General features: G+C 43.1%; 4 protein-coding genes across 7 annotated transcripts; 2 read left to right on the plus strand and 2 right to left on the minus strand.

Annotated features, from left to right (window-relative positions):
• Positions 1 to 3,436: 3,436 nt before the first annotated feature.
• On the plus strand, positions 3,437 to 6,352 carry RB195_010373 (uncharacterized protein; the record flags this gene model as incomplete). 2 transcript variants are annotated; one of them, XM_064191345.1, is made up of 1 exon in its annotated part: positions 3,437 to 6,352. In XM_064191345.1, one exon carries the CDS (start codon positions 3,437 to 3,439, stop codon positions 6,350 to 6,352), a length of 2,916 nt encoding a protein of 971 aa, XP_064048928.1. The 2 variants fall into 2 exon arrangements, with proteins under 2 accessions (XP_064048928.1, XP_064048929.1); XM_064191346.1 differs by having other exon boundaries at positions 4,289 to 6,352.
• Positions 6,353 to 10,947: 4,595 nt separating this feature from the next.
• Positions 10,948 to 15,895, plus strand: RB195_010374 (uncharacterized protein; the record flags this gene model as incomplete). 3 transcript variants are annotated; one of them, XM_064191348.1, is made up of 8 exons in its annotated part: positions 11,563 to 11,965; positions 12,064 to 12,256; positions 13,348 to 13,463; positions 13,617 to 13,767; positions 13,821 to 13,959; positions 14,310 to 14,390; positions 15,607 to 15,684; positions 15,758 to 15,895. In XM_064191348.1, the coding sequence occupies 8 exons, from the start codon at positions 11,563 to 11,565 to the stop codon at positions 15,893 to 15,895; spliced, it is 1,299 nt and encodes a 432-aa protein (XP_064048931.1). The 3 variants fall into 3 exon arrangements, with proteins under 3 accessions (XP_013300666.2, XP_064048930.1, XP_064048931.1); XM_013445212.2 differs by lacking the exons at positions 11,563 to 11,965; positions 12,064 to 12,256 and adding an exon at positions 10,948 to 11,108; XM_064191347.1 differs by lacking the exons at positions 11,563 to 11,965; positions 12,064 to 12,256; positions 13,348 to 13,463; ... (3 more) ...; positions 15,607 to 15,684; positions 15,758 to 15,895 and adding an exon at positions 10,948 to 11,316.
• Positions 15,896 to 17,555: 1,660 nt separating this feature from the next.
• Positions 17,556 to 17,880, minus strand: RB195_010375 (uncharacterized protein; the record flags this gene model as incomplete). The annotated part of the gene is made up of 2 exons (XM_064191349.1): positions 17,556 to 17,737; positions 17,817 to 17,880. The coding sequence occupies 2 exons, from the start codon at positions 17,878 to 17,880 to the stop codon at positions 17,556 to 17,558; spliced, it is 246 nt and encodes an 81-aa protein (XP_064048932.1).
• Positions 17,711 to 18,732, minus strand: RB195_010376 (uncharacterized protein; the record flags this gene model as incomplete). The annotated part of the gene is made up of 3 exons (XM_064191350.1): positions 17,711 to 17,737; positions 17,817 to 17,940; positions 18,614 to 18,732. 3 exons carry the CDS (start codon positions 18,730 to 18,732, stop codon positions 17,711 to 17,713), a joined length of 270 nt encoding a protein of 89 aa, XP_064048933.1.
• Between the last annotated feature and the right edge of the window lie 1,770 nt (positions 18,733 to 20,502).

The raw sequence follows: 20,502 nt of genomic DNA on the forward strand, positions 1-20,502 counted from the left end.
ATCAGTTCACTACTGCTTATTCCCTTACGATCCCTTTCCCTTACAACCTTCTCCTTTTACGACCCCCAATGGGAAAATCCCATTACTTGCTTGACCCTGGTTATGGTTGGCAGAGAGTAATCAGAGTCGGTTATAGCTGCCAATTTTCCATCGCTGGAGGCAGCACATCACCAAATTTACGACGTTAGTATCTCTATGGGAACATGAGAGTTGTAGGTTACGAGTATGAGTGTAGGCACGCTCAATTTCCCTCAATCTTCTCAATCTCGAACGCGATGTGGTTCTCTCAACATCTTATTCACTAGCGTTACTTGAATAGGCAGCTGAGCGAGCCTTTATTTCCGATTGCTCGCTCGTGAGCGCAGAACTTGCGCAAAGGTGGCGCGTTCTGACATACTTCGTAAGAACTAAGACAGTCTCCCATGCCTTTCGTATCTTATAAGTGAAAAACTTATAAGTGTGTATTTTCAAAGAACAAGTAGCCTTATTGTATGACTCTTCAAAGGAGACAATCCACAAGTGACCAATTTTATTATGAGGTAATCGCGATAGAAAAGCGCAGATGGACTACCGGAGATAGCAGAGCGGAACGTTTGCTACTTTGAGCTATATATATATATATATATATATATATATATATATATATATATATATATATATATATATATATATATATATATATATATATATGCTATATATATATATATATATATATATATGACATATATAATATGTTATTATATTTATGTTCGAAGCAGGTGGATCTTCCCCAGAAATCCGCAGATCGTACGGAACGCGAGAAACGTAATCCCAAATGCTAACACAATCCCGACCTTTCGTTCCAAACTTTTTAAAGCAATCAACATTTTGCTGCTGTCTAATTCTGATTTCAAATGAGACGTTGATGGTTGAGTAGCTGGATATCCAGTCCCCTCGAGGCGTAACCTAGTTTTGCTATTTCGGATAATTCAAGAAGTAGAGCTGGGCTCGCGCTAACAAATTGCGGGTCGTGATATATATAGAGAACTGTTAAGGGCAAAAATGTTTGTCCCGTGTACTCGGCCCGGATATGTTCGACTATGTGTGCGCGTTCGATTGGGGCGAGAAAGAGTGAGGAGGGAGTGTAAACACCAAGTTTTTTTTACATAGGAGAGAAAGTATAGTGATCTTGTCGATTTTTAAGGATTCCTTTATGATCAATCTAGAAGTATTGTTGATGATTGATTGTTGACTGTTGTTGTTGATTTCGCATGACTTCTTGTCGCCATGTATACATTTATGAAGCTCAGTGCTTTCGTTAAATCGAGAATACAACTTGGTTTCATTTTAAACTGTAGGAAGTAGAACTGTGAAAATTTTATTCTTCAAAGCAAAGAACCAGAGAATACAGCACCAGAGACCGTAGAAGAGTGTTCCGCGTTATGGACATGGACTCACGAACAGCATGGTGCTAGGTTATGATCAGTACTAGTGAAGCAGTACGCCCAACCAATTTGTACCAACCTAAGGGCCTAACCGTGCGCGACAATCGCTTGGATACCGTACACGAGAAACTCAGTGAGCTTAGTGTTGAGGATCTTTGACTCTTTGATTTTCCTTTACTCGTTCAGTGATAAATAGTTCGGTCATGTATCATTCTCAAGGTTCCTCCTAGCTGTTGTTGATGTCTTGCGTACATCACAGACCACGTAGTCGATCATTGTTTCTGTTTTTCTGTCAACACAAAAATATATTTCTGTCGCATCGGAATCCAGCTTCATCGTTGGATTCGCATAATTTATTTTTGTCATGGTATGATTCCATTGTTGAGCGTTGGTAATTCCAGTATGGCTCTACATCTATGCTGGACCCATGTAAACCATGGTAAACTCCGAGATTTGAAGATCTTTCAACGAACTATTTCTTGTGAATTTCTCAACTCACAAGACGTTTTTTTTTTTTTGGAAATGAGTCGACTGCGGTGCGGTTTATTGAGTACAGACCTCTGGTCCATGCTCCTAATCTTGTGCCGGTTTGAGCGCCGATCTAACCGCATACTCTACACATTTGCAGGATAAAGTATCTTCGACTTTCCTTGTTGCTTTTAACAGAACACTTCTTCATTTTCGTGTGTGATGCGGTTTGCTCTCTTCCAGGAAGCGACTTTCCTTTCATTAGTTTTCGCAGGATTTGGTATTCTATCGCCATCATCATCATCTTTTACGTGTATCCATGAAAACTCATGTTGATCTGCGCCATTGAAAAAAAAAAACTTCCTGTCAAGTTGTAGGCCCCAGATCTGCATCTCTGCCGCGCTTTGTGGGTCCTCGCCGACCTCACTGCCTGCGCCTATTGTCTAAGCTTTCTGTTTATTCACGCAGGGTCCTTGCACCTGCAGAAATCGCAGCTTTCTTTCTCTATCATGCTCCAGTAACAAATAATTTCGTGTCCTCTCATTTTGTTTCCGATACGATGTCCTTGTTTCAGCATACGTAATTCATTGCTTAACTAGTCTGGTTTTACTCTGCTTTGATTTCAGCTTTTCCAAGAGTTATGGAGGAGGAGACACACCAGCCTAAAGATTATGACACCGTTTTCGATCCTGATGCCTATCTTCAATTCTACTTCGGAAGGTAACTGTTAGAATTATTTCGGCTCCACTCTGCGTTGCTAACTGGTTTTTACACTACTGAGTAGCTAATAAACAGTTGGGAAGAGCGAGATGAGTGCAGTCTTAGCGATTTTGTGTAAAGCATCCCTTGCGCAAAACAATCTACGTAATCCCTTTGGATCGATCTGAGCGGAATTCAATTTTTCTGTTAATTTGTAAATTCATACTTTCCGATAGGGAAGACGGAAAGAAAAGTAACACGTTTTGTAACAATGACTTGTGCTCAGGAAAATTTTCCAGGAACCCCTACGCCATTTTTATTTTAGTTTTGGTTTAATCATTTCTTCGATTTCACAGCTGAAGTTTCAAGCATAAGATAAATAACACAATAACAGTATAAGATAGACAATAATAACACTAGAACCCAAGATTTTTCTGTGACAGGCATGAACAATAAAATGGATGAATTTCTTCTAGTTTTTTTTTATCATTTATGTTGTAAAAAGTTTCTCTCACAAAACTTAGTTAAGAGTAAATAAGAATTATGCTCAAAAAACTTTATTTCTCATTTTGTTGTCTGTACAATTTCGGGCACATCCGACATTCCGACTTCTCGGAATCGGAAGCCTAGCTAAGAGTAAACCACTGCTAAGATTCACCACCGTCTTAGCAAAATGTCGCAAGGTGGTTCCCTGATCCATATAGGTTGGGCGACGACCTGTGGTGAAAGCTAAGCTCGCCGTGGCATGGCTGCTTAGTTTGGGGAAAAGTCTCTTTGCCACTCCAGCATATTCACTGCCTCAGTACCCTGCACACTGGGCCCTGCTGTCTCAGACGTCGGACGGTATGGCGACCGGTGAGAGGCGATCAAATCTCAGGTTGCTCAGGACGTCATTGATTCTGGACCAAGGCGACACACGCACGACTCGCCATGGAGACTGTCTCAGACTGTGTACTTACAACGCGAGAACAGTTTCCACAGACGCCGACCTGCATGCCCTTCTCGGAGCTGCAGAGCGTATCAAATTTCACGTGATTGCTCTGCAGGAGACCAAGTGCAGAAGGAGCGACGTACGACAGATGAATGACGGTACACTCGTCATTCGTGGAGAGAAGGTTCCGTCGCGAAATGTAGGCGGTGTTGGTTTCGTTGTGCACCCATCTGTCGTCCATCTCGTCGATTCTCACGAGATCCTGTCACCTCGTCTGGCCATTCTTCGCCTCCGCCCTCTGCGCCAAAAATCCATCAGTATCATCAACTGCTATTCACCAACATCAGCAGCTGATGATTCCGAATTGGACGCGTTTTACGAGGAGCTGGAGGAAGTAGTCCACAACGAGAAGTCCTTTTACAAGTTTGTTGTCGGAGACTTCAACGCAAAACTAGGAAAGGCCACAGAAGAGGAATACAGGATTGGAAGATTTGGACTAGGGGACCGGAATGAAAATGGCAATCGTCTCGCTGGGCTGTTGTCCGCCGCTCGCCTCTTTCATGGGAACTCTCTTTTCATGAAAAAAGATCATCGTCGGTGGACATGGGAATCGCCCAATGGCGCGACTCGTGCGGAGATCGACCACATACTCACCAACCGGAGGTGGTGTCTACTTGACGTCTCAGTACTACCATCCTTTTGTAGTGGTTCTGATCACCGTCTCCTTCGTGCGAAAATACGACTTAGCCACACGATGGAAAAGAACATGTACTATCGGCAACGAAGGAGAAAAGAAGTCGTCTACGACGATTGCGTACTCGAGGACTCCCTGTCCCAAGGTGACTGGCACATCGAGGAGGACTCAAACGTGGACTACGAGATGCTGCTCAGAGGATTACGAGCCTGTGCTGAACGTGCCTCGAAGTCGCGCACGACAAACTTGGATCGAATTTCGAAGACCACCAAGGAATTGTTAGGAAGAAGAAGGGCTTTGAGGCTTGATCCGAATGCATCGCACATTGAGCGGTTAGTAGCAAACACTAGCTGCAGAAAAGCGTTGCAGGAGGATCTTTTGAAGTACAGGCAGAAGAAGATTCTAGAAGCAGCACAAAGAAGAACGAGTCTAAAGAAGTGCCGCAGGGATCTCCGCGAATATAATATTCCGCTAGCAACCTTGCTGAGCGAAGACGGGACTCGCACGTCTTCTCGTCGTGAGATGGAAATCATTACGGAGAGGTTCTACTCGAACATTTTCCGTTCATCAACTCCTGTGTCAAGCCCAATCATCCCCACTGGCGAAGCTCCACCACGGATTCTCCCTTCGGAAGTACGAGTCGCTATCAAGAGCATGAAACCTGGCACAGCCCCCGGACCTGATTTTATATCAGCAGACTTTCTTCGGGCTGGTGGCCATCCGCTTCATGTAATCTTAGCAGCGCACATGACATCCTATCTTCAGAAAGAAAGGATCCCAGACCAGTGGAAGACCTCGCGAACCGTTCTTATACATAAGAAAGGTGACCGAGAGGACCTTCGGAACTACCGTCCGATATGCTTGCTGAGCGTGTTATACAAAGTATTCACCAAGATCATCCTCACACGCATATCTAGGACGCTGGATGAAGCCCAGCCTCAAGAACAAGCTGGATTCCGCCAAGGGTTCAGCTGCTTGGACCACATCCAGACCGTGTCGAGGGTCATAGAGGTTTGCCGGGAATACCGCCTGCCCCTAGTTCTAACCTTCGTCGACTATGAGAAAGCCTTTGACAGCGTAGAAACGAATGCAATACTGTCAGCGCTGGTCGATCAAGGTGTGGACGCGTCGTATGTGAGGACATTAGCCAATTGCTACGAACGATGCACGACTAGGATACAGCTTTTCCACCGCCCTCTCACCATACCCATTGGAAAGGGGGTACGACAAGCCGATACTATATCGCCGAAGCTGTTCACGGCTGCATTGCAATGGATAATGAAATCACTATCCTGGGAAGAAAGGGGCATACGTGTTGATGGAAGATTTCTTTCGAACCTTCGTTTCGCGGACGACATCGTTCTCTTTTCGAGCAGTACCAATGAAGCAGAAACGATGCTCAACGAATTGAACGAAGCAGGGAAGAGAATAGGACTACGAATAAACAGAAAGAAGACACAGTTCATGAAGAACGCGCACTGCGAGGACGGAGGAGTACAACTTGAAGGCTCCCAAATCGTGGAAACTCCGTCATACGTATACCTTGGACGTTCTGTGAACATGGAAAACGACTTGAAGGAAGAACTGAATAGAAGAATGAGAGCAGCATGGGCAGCATTCGCAGCCGTCAGGGAAGCTACGGACCAACTGACGGACCATGATCTTCGTGCCCATCTGTTCGACTCGACAGTCCTTCCAGCGCTCTGTTACGCAGCGGAGACGTGGGCAGACACCGCAGCCACGTCTAGGAAGCTACTTACTACCCACAGAGCCCTTGAGAGATGTCTCCTGAAGTTTAACCGGCGCACACAACACCTTGCCGGTCTTCGTAGCTCTGACTTAAGAGGAATGTCCCGTCTTCGCGACCCAGCGGAATATGTATCGAAAGCAAAACATAGATGGGCCGGTCACATCATGAGAAGAATCGACGATAGATGGACTAAAAGAACGCTAGAGTGGATCCCAAGGGACGCTAAACGCCCCCGAGGGAGACCGCCAACGAGATGGAGTGACGTGTTCGCTGCACGGATGGACCAGCTGAGAGCTCAGCTGGATACGGCTCAAGGACCTCGTCATCGTCACTCACGAAGCTTGAGAACATCTTGGATGACAATGGCGAGGGAACGAAACGAGTAGAAGAGATGCTGGGGCCCGCACGTCGAGTGAAGACGGGCCATCTAAGTATCTAAGTAAGTAAGTAAGTAAGTACAATTTCGGGCCTTTTACTGGATCAATATACGATTTTTAGAAGATATTCTCAAGACTGCGTACTTATTTTGCTCAACTTCATTTGTGAGTAATTGCTGTTCACTTCTTGCAAGATTCTATGATGTTTAATATGCTCGGCTTTGCTCTAACGAATTTGCGGATGATCCACTTTGCTTTGATCTCAACTTTATCAGAACATTTTGAAAATATCATGAAATGCATTGGTTTCAGAATTTTTATCGGAAAAATGAACTACACTCTAAGTGTGTAAAGTTTCTATTTTCAGTAATTCGAGCAATTACTTTTTGCACTAATTTGTTTTTTCTACGGAACCACTAAATTGATCAAACAAATGGACACTTACGTCCCTTAAAATCTTACCGTCTGTTCTTTGGTGTCTTTCGTACCTTCTTTAAATGTGTTCAGGTGCACAGAAACTAGCAACGCTAATCAAATCCTAACAAAACCCTTGCTGGATGCATTAAATTGTAAGTTGGAAACTGGAAAGTTAATTAAGTCCTGTTTTCACCGTCTCTTCCAGCACCTGAGTTTATTCTCGTTTGCTACCATGACTATAACATATTGTTGTAACAAAAATGTTTTCCAAACATGAAAATACTAACAGCACCCACTAACAGTGTTTCCACAAGTAGTTGGTCAAATGTTTACGCGGTTCTATTATGGAAAAGCAAATAAGGACTGAGTTAGTGTATTTCCTACGAAGAAAATCCAACGACATGAGAATTACCAAAGTAGAATAATAGACGTCCTGGATGCTCTAAGAGCTGGATGACAGTAGCAAGCTCACATGAGTGGCAGACGACGTCTAGTAAAGGAGGCAGTTAATGGCAAAATTATGCCGTCAATTTGTGCACTCGTTACTCCCTCTTCATAGATCCGGGATAAGAAAGCGTGGTAAATTCGAATCTGTTTTTCGATCTTTAACTAAGAATTGAGCTTTCGGCTCCTCCTGACATAAATCAGACTTTCCTAGTGTGTGAGAAAATCTCGTGTTTAAAGCTCCAAACAATTACTAAAGGCTCAAAATTCCGAACGTTCCCATCTCTGACTCATTTGTGAGCTATGAAACGTTGACTTGAGTTTTTCCTCCGTAATCCAAGCACTCAAAACGTCAAACGCATGAGTGAGCAAACAGCTGTTGCCCCTACTGAATGAAAAGAACGAGAAGAAGAAAATCCAGTAGAAGCATATGCAAAATAAGCAATGTGTCAGCCTAAGAACCATCGCCGCTCCGTCGGCACTAATACCGATCTTCGCGTACTTAAAGTATCCCACGAATCTGGGGTGGTGCGATTTTCAGGTGAGTTATGCCTATACGGAGTCGTAGATTATGGGGAGGACGGCGATTTCATCCTTTTTTTCCTAATTGCCGTAAAAACGGCTCGGAAGATACGGCTTCGAGCGTTTGGGGCGCTATTTTCCACAACGAATCCGATTGGAGCGCGCCAGCCTTGTGCAACCGCCACATCTTCCGGGCCGTTTTTTACGGCAGTTAGGAAGAAATGAACGGAATCACCCTCCTGTCCTTGAAATCCATACCCACCCCAGATTCGTGGGGTGATGCTTTTAATGCAGATTCTGCTGTATGTCAATCTGCTGGAAATGTGTCCTGCGCAATTCTCAGTTCTCAACGTGGAACTCAAATCAAATAGTAAACTACACTTTCTTAGTTTTAATGATTGGCACAAAAGTAAAGAAAAAGCAAAAAAATGATCAGAAGATTTAAATGGAGCAAACAAAAGGAACGCATCAAGTAGCCGCACACAAGAAAACTTGAAGCATCATTGAAATTAGAGGGAAGTGATAAAGCATTTGTTGTTTATCTAATCATAATAGGTCGATGGTTTAATATTTCCAAAATTCGACCCAATTTTCTGGAAAAGGGATGAATGTGACTAGTATGTGTGCGCAATTTTTGTGCGTCTGTATCTGCTTTGAAGATAGTGCAGGGTTTTCGCACTTTTTGTTTTTGGCACTCAGCTGCTAACGTCACATTATCGTTTCGTTGAACTTTTCAATAGAACGTCCATTTAGTTTTAATGCTCTTCCTCTTCATACATCGAGAGAGTGGATTATAAAATGGATGTGGATGTTCCGGAACAGTGAAACCGCTTAGAGTGAACATGCAACATTCAAGTCAAAGTTCTAGAAACTCCTGCAATTCTTCATTTTCTACACCAAAGTCTACAAATATTTTTCTCAAGTGACTCATACTCATATAAATAAGTTATGTTTACATTCACTGTCCTCTCTTCAATATCATGATATATAATAACGAGCTTAGTCCGTGTGTATGTGTGTGTGTGTGTGTGTGTGTGTGTGTGTGTGTGTGTGTGTGTGTGTGTGTGTGTGTGTGTGTGTGTGTGTGTGTGTGTGTGTGTGTGTGTGTGTGTGTGTGTGTGTGTGTGTGTGTGTGTGTGTGTGTGTGTGTGTTTGTCTGTGTGTCACGAAATTCGAAAATGGGGGTGCGACGGGTCCACCCGGCGTCGGATTGGTGCGCTGGGGTCAGATAGCTATAAAATGGGTTGCGACGGGTCCCGCGGTGTCGGATTGGCGCGCCGGCGCCAGATACCTATGTAAGGATGTGCGACGGGTCCACCGGCGCCAGATACCTATAGAAGGGGGTGCTACGGGTCCACCGGCGTCAAATACCTAGAGAAGGGGGTGGGACGGATCCACCGGCGCCAGATAGGTATAGAAGAGGGTGCGACCGGTCCAACGGCGTCGCACTAGCGCGCCGGCGCCAGATACCTGTAGAAGAGGGTGCGACGGGTCCACCGGCGTCAGATACCTATAGAGGGGGTGAGACGGGTCCACCGGCGTTGCACTAGCGCGCCGGCGCCTATAAAAGGTGGTGCGACGGGTCCACCGGCGCCAGATACCTGTAGAAAGGGATGCGACGGGTCCACCGGCGTCGAATTGGTGTGCCGGCGCCAGATACCTATAGGAGGGGGTGGGACGAGTACACCGGCGCCAGATTGTCATACTATATAATAACGCGCTTAGTCCGAGTGTGTGTTTGTCTGTGTGCCACGAAAATACTCCACAATGATGCAAAACTCTGCAGCTGTGAGCTGCCGAACCATCTATGTTGGGTTTGATAAGGCAAGTTAGTTTCTCCCATATGCTGGTGAGCGTAAATGAACTTTTATGTGAATATATACTCCCAAATTTGCAAGCTATCATGCTGTATAATATGGGCATATAATAACGTGTGTGCGTCTGTGCATGCGTGTGTCTCAGTCAAGAAATTCCAAAAAGAGGGGGAGACGGATACTATGACGTCGGTTTGGTGTGCTAGAGCCTCAACGCTGTAAGATTGGGTGAGAGGGGTCCTACGGCGTCGAATTCGTGTTAGTTTTAAGTTATAGAGCGGGAAGAGACGGGTTCCAATGCGTCGGATTGGTGCGCGGAAGCCCCAAAGCAGTAGAATGGGTTTTTATGGTTCCTTCGCATATCAATTTCCCAGCATGTTTCCGTGATGCTGCTAACATCCTTTCTTCAAAAAGAGAAAACACACGTGCGAACGGCTGCTTGAATACAATGCATAGTAGCCAACAGTTCACGCGATCTGACGTGGGACGTTATTTTTATCACTATGATAGTGATATTCACGTCATTTCATGCTAGCACATCATTCTTTGCTAATAGTTGAGAACGGAGGAAACTCATACTTTGAATAATGTTTCCAAATTGCGGAGATTTGAGAGAAGCATGGAGGTAAAATCAAGTTTGATTGTTCTCAAAATGTAGAGCTGACGCGCTTAGGGAAAAACCATAAAAACATACATCCATTGTGTACTACTTTTTAAGCAGAACCAAGATTGTTATTGATCTTTATTCTGGCTAACGTTTCCGCGTCGTCGCCTTCTTAGGAGCCTGGAAAAATCAAAGACACGTGTAATCTATTCCCTCAAACGCCTCGTCATCCCACAAGATATGACTTAGCAAACAGATTATTCAAAGGCAACGTCAAAGAAGCAGACCACCATAGCGCTCACCTTGATAGCCACAAAATCGTGAAGTAAGCAGACCACCAGTTGTTAGAGTTGCGCAGCTAGTTTTAACTACTATAGTAACGATGCCCCCGCCTCTGACCCCGTAGGTCAAAACCCGCAAAGGTCTTGATATGGCGCCAGCTCGTTGGTCACAGCGATGCATTCTTCTTTACGATTGATGATTGGGCTTTTGGCCATGATATAAAACGCCTCCAATGTTTTTCGCACTAGAACGTCTGATTCGCGTGCTAAGATCGTGACAGCTGTCTTGAAAGGGGTATTGTCATATGTCTAAAATGTGATCGGCCCACCTGTCCTGTCCTTTACGTCCTTATCGAGATCCACAAGCTTTCCGCTGCCGAATTTAGTTCAAACAAAACAGGGGATTTCAAGGTTAGGCCTATCATTAGCAATATTGGAGCTCCCACCGACAGAATATCCTGGTTTAACACTATTCTCAGCCAGCTACTCCAATACGTTCCAGCTCATCTCTCAAACACAAAAATGTTCATAGAGCACCTCCGCAAAGCCCGCCTTGATGGAGATTGTGTCATCGAATCCTTCGATGTCACTTCTGTCTACACCAACGTCTCCACCGATGCTGCACTACAAGCAACATCAGAGCTAGGGACTTTCGAACACCAGGGGACTCTTAACATGTATGGGTTTGCGATACAGCAAATAATGATGCTGCTAAGCGAATGTCTGAGATGTTCCGTATTTCGCTGCTCTGGACAATGCTATAGGCAGATTAGAGGCTTGGCCATGGGACAAAGACTGGCTCCTATATTAGCCGTTGCTTTCATGTCTAAGGTGGAAAAACCACTACTGGAACTCAAACCTCTATTGTACTGCCGATACATAGATGATTGATGCATTGTATGTCCAACACAAGCTGGAATGGATACTTGCTTCGATCTCTTAAATAAACAGTCAGAGTACATAAAGTTCACGAGGGAAAAACCTAAAGACAATTGGCTGCCGTTTCTCAATGTCCAGGTCCATTTGTGTAGGGGAAATTGGAAAACAAAATGGTATCGAAAACCAAGTTGTAAAAACATTCTGATTCACTACCAATCAGCGCACCCCTGGAGAACCAAAAAGTCAGTCATTGAAAATATGGTTAAGACAGCGGCAACGGTTTCATCTGAGGCTCAAGGGCGCATTGCCTCCATAAACATGGCTAACCATATCGCTCAGTCTAACGGATACCGAGCAAAGGTTTCTCATTCAAATCGGAGCCATGCAACTGAGCGGCTGTGCCACAGGGTAGAACAAACAACAAAGATCCCTTTCTGCCTTCCTTTTATGAGCAATGCAGTGCGAGCAAGCTTACGAAAGGCGGGTCTGCAAGACTCAGTCAGAGTAGTGGACATACCACCTGTGAACCTGAAGCGGCAGCTAGTAGACAACCGCGCCTATGACAGACTTTGTGAGACACCTAATTGCATCGTTTGTCCGAACGGGAGGCAGGGTGATTGCGTGGTATCAGAAGTTATCTATCTAATCACCTGTCAGTTATGTGAGACTGAGTACATTGGCGAAACAAAAGATCACTATATATCCGCGTCAAGGAGCACCTAGACGGACTCGTAAAATCAAAAACATCATCCATTTTAGGTGCTTATCGCAGACAGTGTCATGACTACACCCCTTTCAAGATAGCTGTCACGATCTTAGCACGCGAATCAGACGTTCTAGTGCGAAAAACATTGGAGGCGTTTTATATCATGGCCAAAAGTCCAATCATCAATCGTAAAGAAGAATGCATCGCTGTGACCAACGAGCTGGCGCCATATCAAGACCTTTGCGGGTTTTGACCTACGGGGTCAGAGGCGGGGGCATCGTTACTGTAGTAGTTAAAACTAGCTGCGCAACTCTAACAACTGGTGGTCTGCTTACTTCACGATTTTGTGGCTATCAAGGTGAGCGCTATGGTGGTCTGCTTCTTTGACGTTGCCTTTGAATAATCTGTTTGCTAAGTCATATCTTGTGGGATGACGAGGCGTTTGAGGAGTAGATTACACGTGTCTTTGATTTTTCCAGGCTCTGAAGAAGGCGACGACGCGGAAACGTCACCACAATAAAGATCAATAACAATCTTGTTTCTGCTTAAAAAGTAGTACACAATCAAACTCTACGATGCCAAGATTCAAAGAAAGTCGAACTTGGAACTTAATCTTACATCTATGCTTAAAGTTTTGTCTAAGAAAATTTAAGTGAGCGTTGAGAGAAAAAGCAATTCTAATTTTACAAAAAAATGTCGCTACTGTTATTTGTTATTGATCGGTGAAGGCGAGCGAAGCGAACATCAAGGAAAACCTGAAGTCCTTCGTTAGCCGGACGTTCAGGCTGGTTAGATTGCGACCACTTCAAAAGCTCATTGCCAAGATAATGAAGAAGAAATCGTTTGAATGCTACCAAAAATCTGAAATCAAAGCAGAAGCAAGTCAAAACTCTTTTGCAAGACTTGGTTGTTGCAACACATCTATCGAATCACTATTCGTTCTTCGATTTCTTTTTTTTTAGCTTTTTGCGACTTCCGTTCAGTTCCATCAATTCCAAATTATAGCGTGAATCTTTCATACATCAGAGTAGGAAGTGAGAGGCTAAGCTATGCTCCCATTTTTAATGTGTTCAAAAGAGTCATCATATTACTGCTATAAAAATGCGTCGCAATGCTGCTTTTCTGGCTAATATCCTCACTACACCCTCACATACAATCGTGAAGAACTTTGGAATGATAGTAATGACCTTGATATTCTCACTGCTACATGTGAGGGATTTCGCCACGATGATCTGGAGTAGGCGGGACTTGAATGGTAGACCTTGTCTAGACTAAGCTCAGCACTACTGTAATGTGCCCGCTGTACCCTGCCTGATGTTTGAATTTCTTTTTTTCAGGGACTCGATTGAGAATGGAACAAGAATGTCCCTATTCGCGCTGCCAGTTTTCGCCCACACCATCCAGCAGTCGTTGGCTCCAGAACAACGGGAGAGTCTGCTCGATGTCGGAGCCGGTGAGTCCTTTCCAAAAATGTGCTTCACTTGCCTTACTCCTAAACGTTTGCCTAATTTTCTACAGTAAGTAAAGCAGGTCAAACAGAGGTTTTAAAGCTTGGAAAGTTTCCGACGTTTCTGTAATCGTGGAAGCCATGAAAAGTGTTTTGAAGGGCCAACCGTCTACTCAGCACTTTGTTTTCGTGACGTCGTGAGACGTATCTACCTCTCCGACTATTTGTCAAAAAATCTCGACGTACTGAAGTTATGGCGCAACAACACTTCTACTTACGACTGGAAACCTACAATTAAAGTGATAAGGAGGTAAGAGTTTGAAACTGAATTCTTCACGAAATTGGATTTTTCAAACATTTAAGGACCGAAGGAGGACTCCCACTATCCGAATCGGAAATGGATGAGTTGGAAGAGAAAGCGAGAGCGGTGGTAAAATGTGGAGGCATCATGTGCGCCAATGTGCACGACGATCCGGTTGTTCCCGAATTGAAAGGAGAACAGGTGAATTTCCTCACTACGAATTCCGAAGAATCATCTAAGATGGTGTAGGTGCACATAAGTTATCGAAACTGCTTCCACTAGCACTACCTTTGACTTCACCTGTTCCGAAAAAAGAAAACAGAAGTAATAGAATCTAAGTGTAAGATGCGATTCAATTTATTCGAAGAAGTCCTTGTGAATTAACAAACATCGCTGAAACCACTCATTGTCCTCACGATTCTCGTTTGTCAATTTCCTTTTCTTACCTTCTATCAATCTCAAACCTAAAGATCTTACCTTATTTGAACAGAAACCTTAATTTCCGCACTCGCATAATTTCTTGATTAAACGTTGCCTTCCTCAATCTTCAGGTAGATGTTCTCGTTTCCATTTTCACTCTCGAGAGCGCATGTCAAACGTACACGCAGTACTGCCAAGCCGTTAAGAATATGGTGGGTTCTCGTAATTTTTTGAAAGTTTTTTTTTAGAAATTTAAAATAGAGTAAGACTAAAACACTACAGTACACTACAGTTCCTCTTGTTCCAATGAAATTGACAAGGTTACACCATTACTTGCATGAGCTGCAGATTGCTTGCTCCGTTATGATAATGGAACAAGATTACTTCAATCACTTTACTGATCCTATCTACTCTATTTTCCTCTACACGTCTTACTCTCCTTTCACTTTTTCTCTTGCGTGGTTCTGCAAAAATCTCACTTTATGTTAGCTAACCTCTTTATGTCTTGCACAAAATTGCATACATATTGACTCATTCCATAAACATTGCCCTATTCCACACTTTCTATTTCCTTGTGGAACTAAGACAAACTGAGTTTTTTTCAATATCTGGGGCACACACTCTCCCATTTTCTGCAGTTCTTCTCCATCTTCCTGACAAATTTTCACTACCTCTCTTTCCAAATTCATCTCAAAATGTAGCCCTGCCACCTTCCGACATTTTAAGACGGTGGTGAATCTTAGCAGTGGTTTAGTCTCAGCTAGGCTTCCGATTGTGAGAAGTCGGAATGTCGGATGTGTCCAACTTGTGTACTCCTCAACTTGGCAGACCCTGCCGGAGGACGAACCTCCGGTGTGCATCGCAGTTCGACGCCCAGAGTCACCTCCAATGGGGCGATAAACCGTTGTGGAGATTCAGGACCATTCAGGACTACGAAACTAAAAATGGTACAACATTTCTACACATATATATATATATATATATATATATATATATGTTATATCTTTATTATTATGACATTTATTTTATACGTTGCGAAGAAGTCTCCATGTGCGACTTTCGATAAACCTCGGCATGTTAGTGCTTCAATAATTGTTTTCTTTAGTAGACATCAGGTGTCTAGCAGTGACAGGATAGTCAGCTGATCCTAAGGCTCTAAAGAAGGCGATATAGCCGAAACGTTAGCCACGAATAAAGGACTATAACAACCTCGTGTACGGCTCTACTAAAGAAAACAATTATTTATTTTATAATTGTTTTCTAAATCACACTTTTGTTCCTATTTTTTATTACACTTAGATATACAGCGTTCTTACTCTATTTTGTCCTTCCTTCTTGGAGATGAAGACTCCGCGCTACAACTTTCTATATGGTGTTAGAAACCCTTTGAAGTAAACGTGAGGAACGTGATGAACCGCTTATTTTCAGATGAAACACTTGAGGTCTGGAGGTCGCATCGTGCTAGGTTCTGTGCTTGAGGACCAATCCTACAACTCAGGAAAAGATGTGCACACTATCACATTTATTATACTACTGCTATACTGCCTGGAATTATTTATTGTTACACTTAAACTTTCAGGTAATTTTTCACCTGTTGCACCTCACCGAGGATCAAATTCTCAATGCACTCGGAAGTGCAGGAATCAACCAAGACACTGTAAAAAAATATGTGCTGAAAGAAGACGGTGTTATTTTCCTGATGGCCGTGAAAAATTGAAGGGACTACGGAAGCATCGACTACTGCTTTACTTACGTCGTTCCGTATCTATCGGCAGCAGTTATTTACTTGGTTTCCCCACAATTTTTTTAAAGTCGCTTTGCTCGCAAATTATCGCACGCGGCGCTATTTTCAATGCTTGCTGCTGCTTTGCTGTTTACATCCGCTACATTTTGAAAACTCAAGCTCAACGCTTACTCATAGTTCCAAATTAGAGATTGTAAATACTTTTCGTTCATTTCAGAACCTTCGTGCCCTTTTAGGTGTATGTACGCAGATATACACTCGAATTTCCGAGATGCAGTATTCTCTATTCATTTTCTCTTGACAACTTGGGTTTCCCTACTGGTTTAGGAATTTTTCAATATGTCCGTTATCTTTGTTACTCGGTTCTAGGAATTCTTGATAGCCAAACTTCCTCACTTTATTCTGTATTTTTGTCTTTTATATGAGATAGTAGTAGGAGCATCACATAGTATCTACGTGTTTTATTACTAGAACGCATGAACATTCTATTCCCACGAATTTACATCATGAATCGAGAATGTTGCAAAGATTTCTGATCTGATCCCGACGAAAAGACCTGTATTACAACGAGTGAAAGTACTTCATTACTGTTTAAAAGAGCGATTCTGAATACAATTGCAGAAACGTCAGACGAAGGGCTACCATGCGAGCAGTTAGGGTTTCGAAAAGGATTCATTGACCTTCACTACATACTACTGCTTTGAAACTCATAGAAGAGTCCAAGATGTAGCTGGTCCGTACTTTCATCGACTTGAAGGAGGGCAATGACATAGTGGAGACGGAAGGGTCCTGAGAATTGTTGCACACCAATTATTTACTACTCAGTATCATGATATATATGACATATATGACATATATAAGGGCGGGTGAGTTAGAGGTCCGTTGTAGCCACACGGTCGAGGATTCGAATCCGCCCTAGTGCTCACCACGCCTTTCATCCTTCCGGGGTCGATAAATTGGTACCAGACTTATCTGGGAGGATAAAAAAAAACACTGACTTGATCATCGGCTGGCCCCCGCAAGTCATTGTATAGGCCAACACGCGTTCCAAAACCTATTAAGAATTCCAGTAAAACGCGTTGGCGCATCCCTAGTGGATTGATACGCCAGTGACTTTATATGACATATATATCACATATCGCAAAAGGTAAATGGGATGTTTCATAGCCGTGGCCTCTGTGCGCATTGCTTTTCACCTTTATGACTCCGCGTATCTATTTCCTTCTCCGTTCGCCTCAAATTGGTAGAATGCCTTCCTCAGAAAGTGGAAATATGCATGCAGACAGCAGTTTAAATAGTATCGAACAGTTTACGTGATCTAGCGTAGAACGTTATCTTTATCAGTTGGATAAAGTCTTTCACGTCATTTTGTGCTTAAACATCAGACATTCTAACTCTCACTCTGGAGGGAAACAGGAGGAAAACTCAAATTTCGAGTAATACTTTCAAATTGTGTCTACATTATATTGGTATCGACGGAGTGTTTCAAGTTGAAGTTGGAATGTTCCCCAAGTGTAAAACTGACGCGAACTGACGAAAAAGAAAGCTATGAAATCTTTTGCCTTTATTTATAATAAAAAAAGATGAAGTAAGATTGTTAAATATACAGAAGTCTAATTTCACAAAAAGGGCACTAATGTAGATTTTCGTTGGTCTGACTGGAAATTTTTCTGGAAAACAGACTGAGCTGCGATACATGATATCTGCTAACTTTCAAACACTCATCATTCGTCGTTAGTTGGAACAGAGCAACTGGTTGAATAGCGGGTGAAACCACTCGCTGCCTTTTTATAAACAACGTGGCGTAGTAGAATCCTGAACAGAGTAGAATCTGAGTTACACAACTGATTGTATACATTTATCAGCATACATCCAGATATTACGGAAAAAATACTAGGATTGCTGCGGTTGGACGGCGAAGTACGTGAGTGTGGCGAGTAATTGACACTGAGCTCCATGGGATGTTACCGCCAGGTGGTGCGCAGTCCTTCCTTCTCGAAGGCATCACAGCCTTCGCCCTGGAATCAGCGCGTCGAGCTAGTCTCTATCTCCTTAGAGCTTTGTACATTATGAGCAATGCATAATGTCATTGTTTCTGTGTTTCTACTAAGCGTTAGCTCTTACACAGGAAGTCAGTATAAACAGTCAAAACGTCACCCATGGTAACCACATCTCTCGCATCTAACATTTCTCATCAAGAGACCCTATTGCGCAGTTCAAATTTTTGAAAAGTAAAGCTCAATCCAAACGAGCAATACAGTAGTGAGTACTTCCTGGGAACGTTTTTTTTTAAATACGGAGGACGTGCAAGTCAATATTGATGTCATTGTTTTATAGGAAACAACAACCATCCTCCAGTTAATCGCATTCAGTGGTCAATTGGAAGCTTCCAGTGTGCTCTACAACTTCACCATCTTTAAGAAGGGGAAAACACGACCATCATAAGATGCTCTGAGGCAGTATAGGGCTGGTTTGGGATCAGCTAGCGATGCTATCAGTTTGCATTGTAGCCAAGGATTGTCCAGAAGAAGGCAATGCTCTAGTTATCCCAGAAAAGGCGTTGGCAACCTTTTACGAAGAACTGAGAGATAGTTATTCAAGGTGGTTCCTGACCACTGAGCTGACAGCATTACGGCAAACAGCTATTTAGCAAGCCAACTGCACTTAAAGTCGGGTCAAAACGGCCTAAACCCTAATGCAGCTCTGCTTGAAACTCGCCGAAGTGGTCCCACAACTCGACCGTAATAGCTGGCTCCACCGAGCTGCTCCAAGTGCAGACGATTACGCAATTGCAGCAGACTTCGGGTCATTTTGACCCGACTGCAACAAGAACATTATTATGTTACATAATCCCTCGGATATATGATGAGCTACGTGATATCGCAGAAATCGTGAGTTGAATAACAAAATTTAAGACTCCCAACTTTTATTTACATCAGTTAACTCGAAGTGTATCCTCCGCACACCTACCGTTAACACTTAACATCCATGAACTGTGATTTCTTGGGAAATTTTATTTTCGATGTTGTATCTGGTAATGATGGTAAAATGCTTCGCAGAGTTCAAATTACAGTCATTTTTATCTATTATTTACCTGGTCCAGATGTGGGACTGGCTTAATACGCTATCACCTCTAAATAAATCCTCTGAATTGAGACGTGTGGCTTTAGGAGGAGTACGATCATGCACGTTCCATACATTTTCGAAACACATGGAAACAAATAAAAAGGGGGGATTTATCAACTATTCTCAGTCACGAAGTTGCTGAGAAGTTTTGGTGGTCATTGTTTTAACGACCACGGAATATCTCAATAAGGGTAGAAATAAAGGAGAGTTTGAAGGTGCTTTTCACATTTCTTATACACTTCTAACCACCTACACTGTTTATTTCGCATTTCCCAGAATTAGCTATTCCTCTCGAAAAATCTCCCGAAACATCTTTCTTATCATTTCACCTCTTGATCAACTAAAAAGGTTGTTCTGAAAATCTTGCTCTGGATTTAAAAAATAACAGTAGAGGTCGAATGGAAAAGAAAAAGCTAATCAGGCGTCTGACAGATGGTGATTTCTATGAATGCAAAAGTCACGAAACGCTGCACAGCATATGGTTCGAAACAGTCCTTTGACATACCAAGCCTTTCATTCCATCTGAATCGATAAGTCAATAGTAAACTCGTCAGGGAAGGACTTAAAAAACTGGTCGAAGGGTAGGAAGCAGTTGAGGGCAGTGGAGGTGAATACATAATACATTAATTTCTAGTTATAGTTGTCCTAATATTCAAAAGAGAAGTTTTCTGATAAAAACAGCCTTCCAAACTTCCGTCACAGCAAAGAACACTGATTAAAGGCGACGCATGACGAAATTGACGATGCTGGGATCTGTTTATGAATGGATAGGGCTAGAGAAGAAGTTCACAAGTATAAGCGTGCTCACATTTAATCACCCCTACTACTCCACAAAAAAGTGTTCACGACGGCTTTAGTTACACTGGTGTCTCCAACGATGAAGCATTACGGGTAACAGAACATTGGCGTCTGTAATTGTTGGCAGTAGTTGGTTGCAGCTTCTACCGCTTGTTTGAGTCACTTTAGTTGAAGAGGTTCGACCACATCGGAATTGAATGCGTTCCGTTGCGATCTTTTCTGGTTAATTGGGAGGAATTGGGCGTGATCACACTCACACTCTATTGCATCGCTACCCTAGAGTATTCACAGATGGCCCACTTCGTGTTACGTTGGCTTTAAAGATCGAGATAGCGACGAGGTAGAACTTTTTCTTGTAAGTGAGCTTATTTTCAAGAAGTTACAGCGCATTGAAGCACTCATTCCATTTACTAGTGAAGCCTGTGAGCGGAGGAGGTAGTGACGTCCTGTTTGTTCGTTCCAAGAATCTCGAGCGATATGCGTCAACGACTTTATCACGCTCAACAATGCCTGTGACTGTCCGACAAGAGGAGTTCTCTTGATAAGACTGTATGATTATGGCCGATGCATCAATAAGTGTTACCAGAAAAACAAATCACCGCATTATTAATAGAGGTCTCGCAGATCCGTTGGTTAGTGGACAGTCGTTGAGTATA

The sequence above is a fragment of the Necator americanus genome, chromosome III (genome assembly GCF_031761385.1).
Source record: "Necator americanus strain Aroian chromosome III, whole genome shotgun sequence".
In the NCBI taxonomy this organism is placed as follows: Eukaryota; Metazoa; Nematoda; class Chromadorea; order Rhabditida; family Ancylostomatidae; genus Necator; species Necator americanus.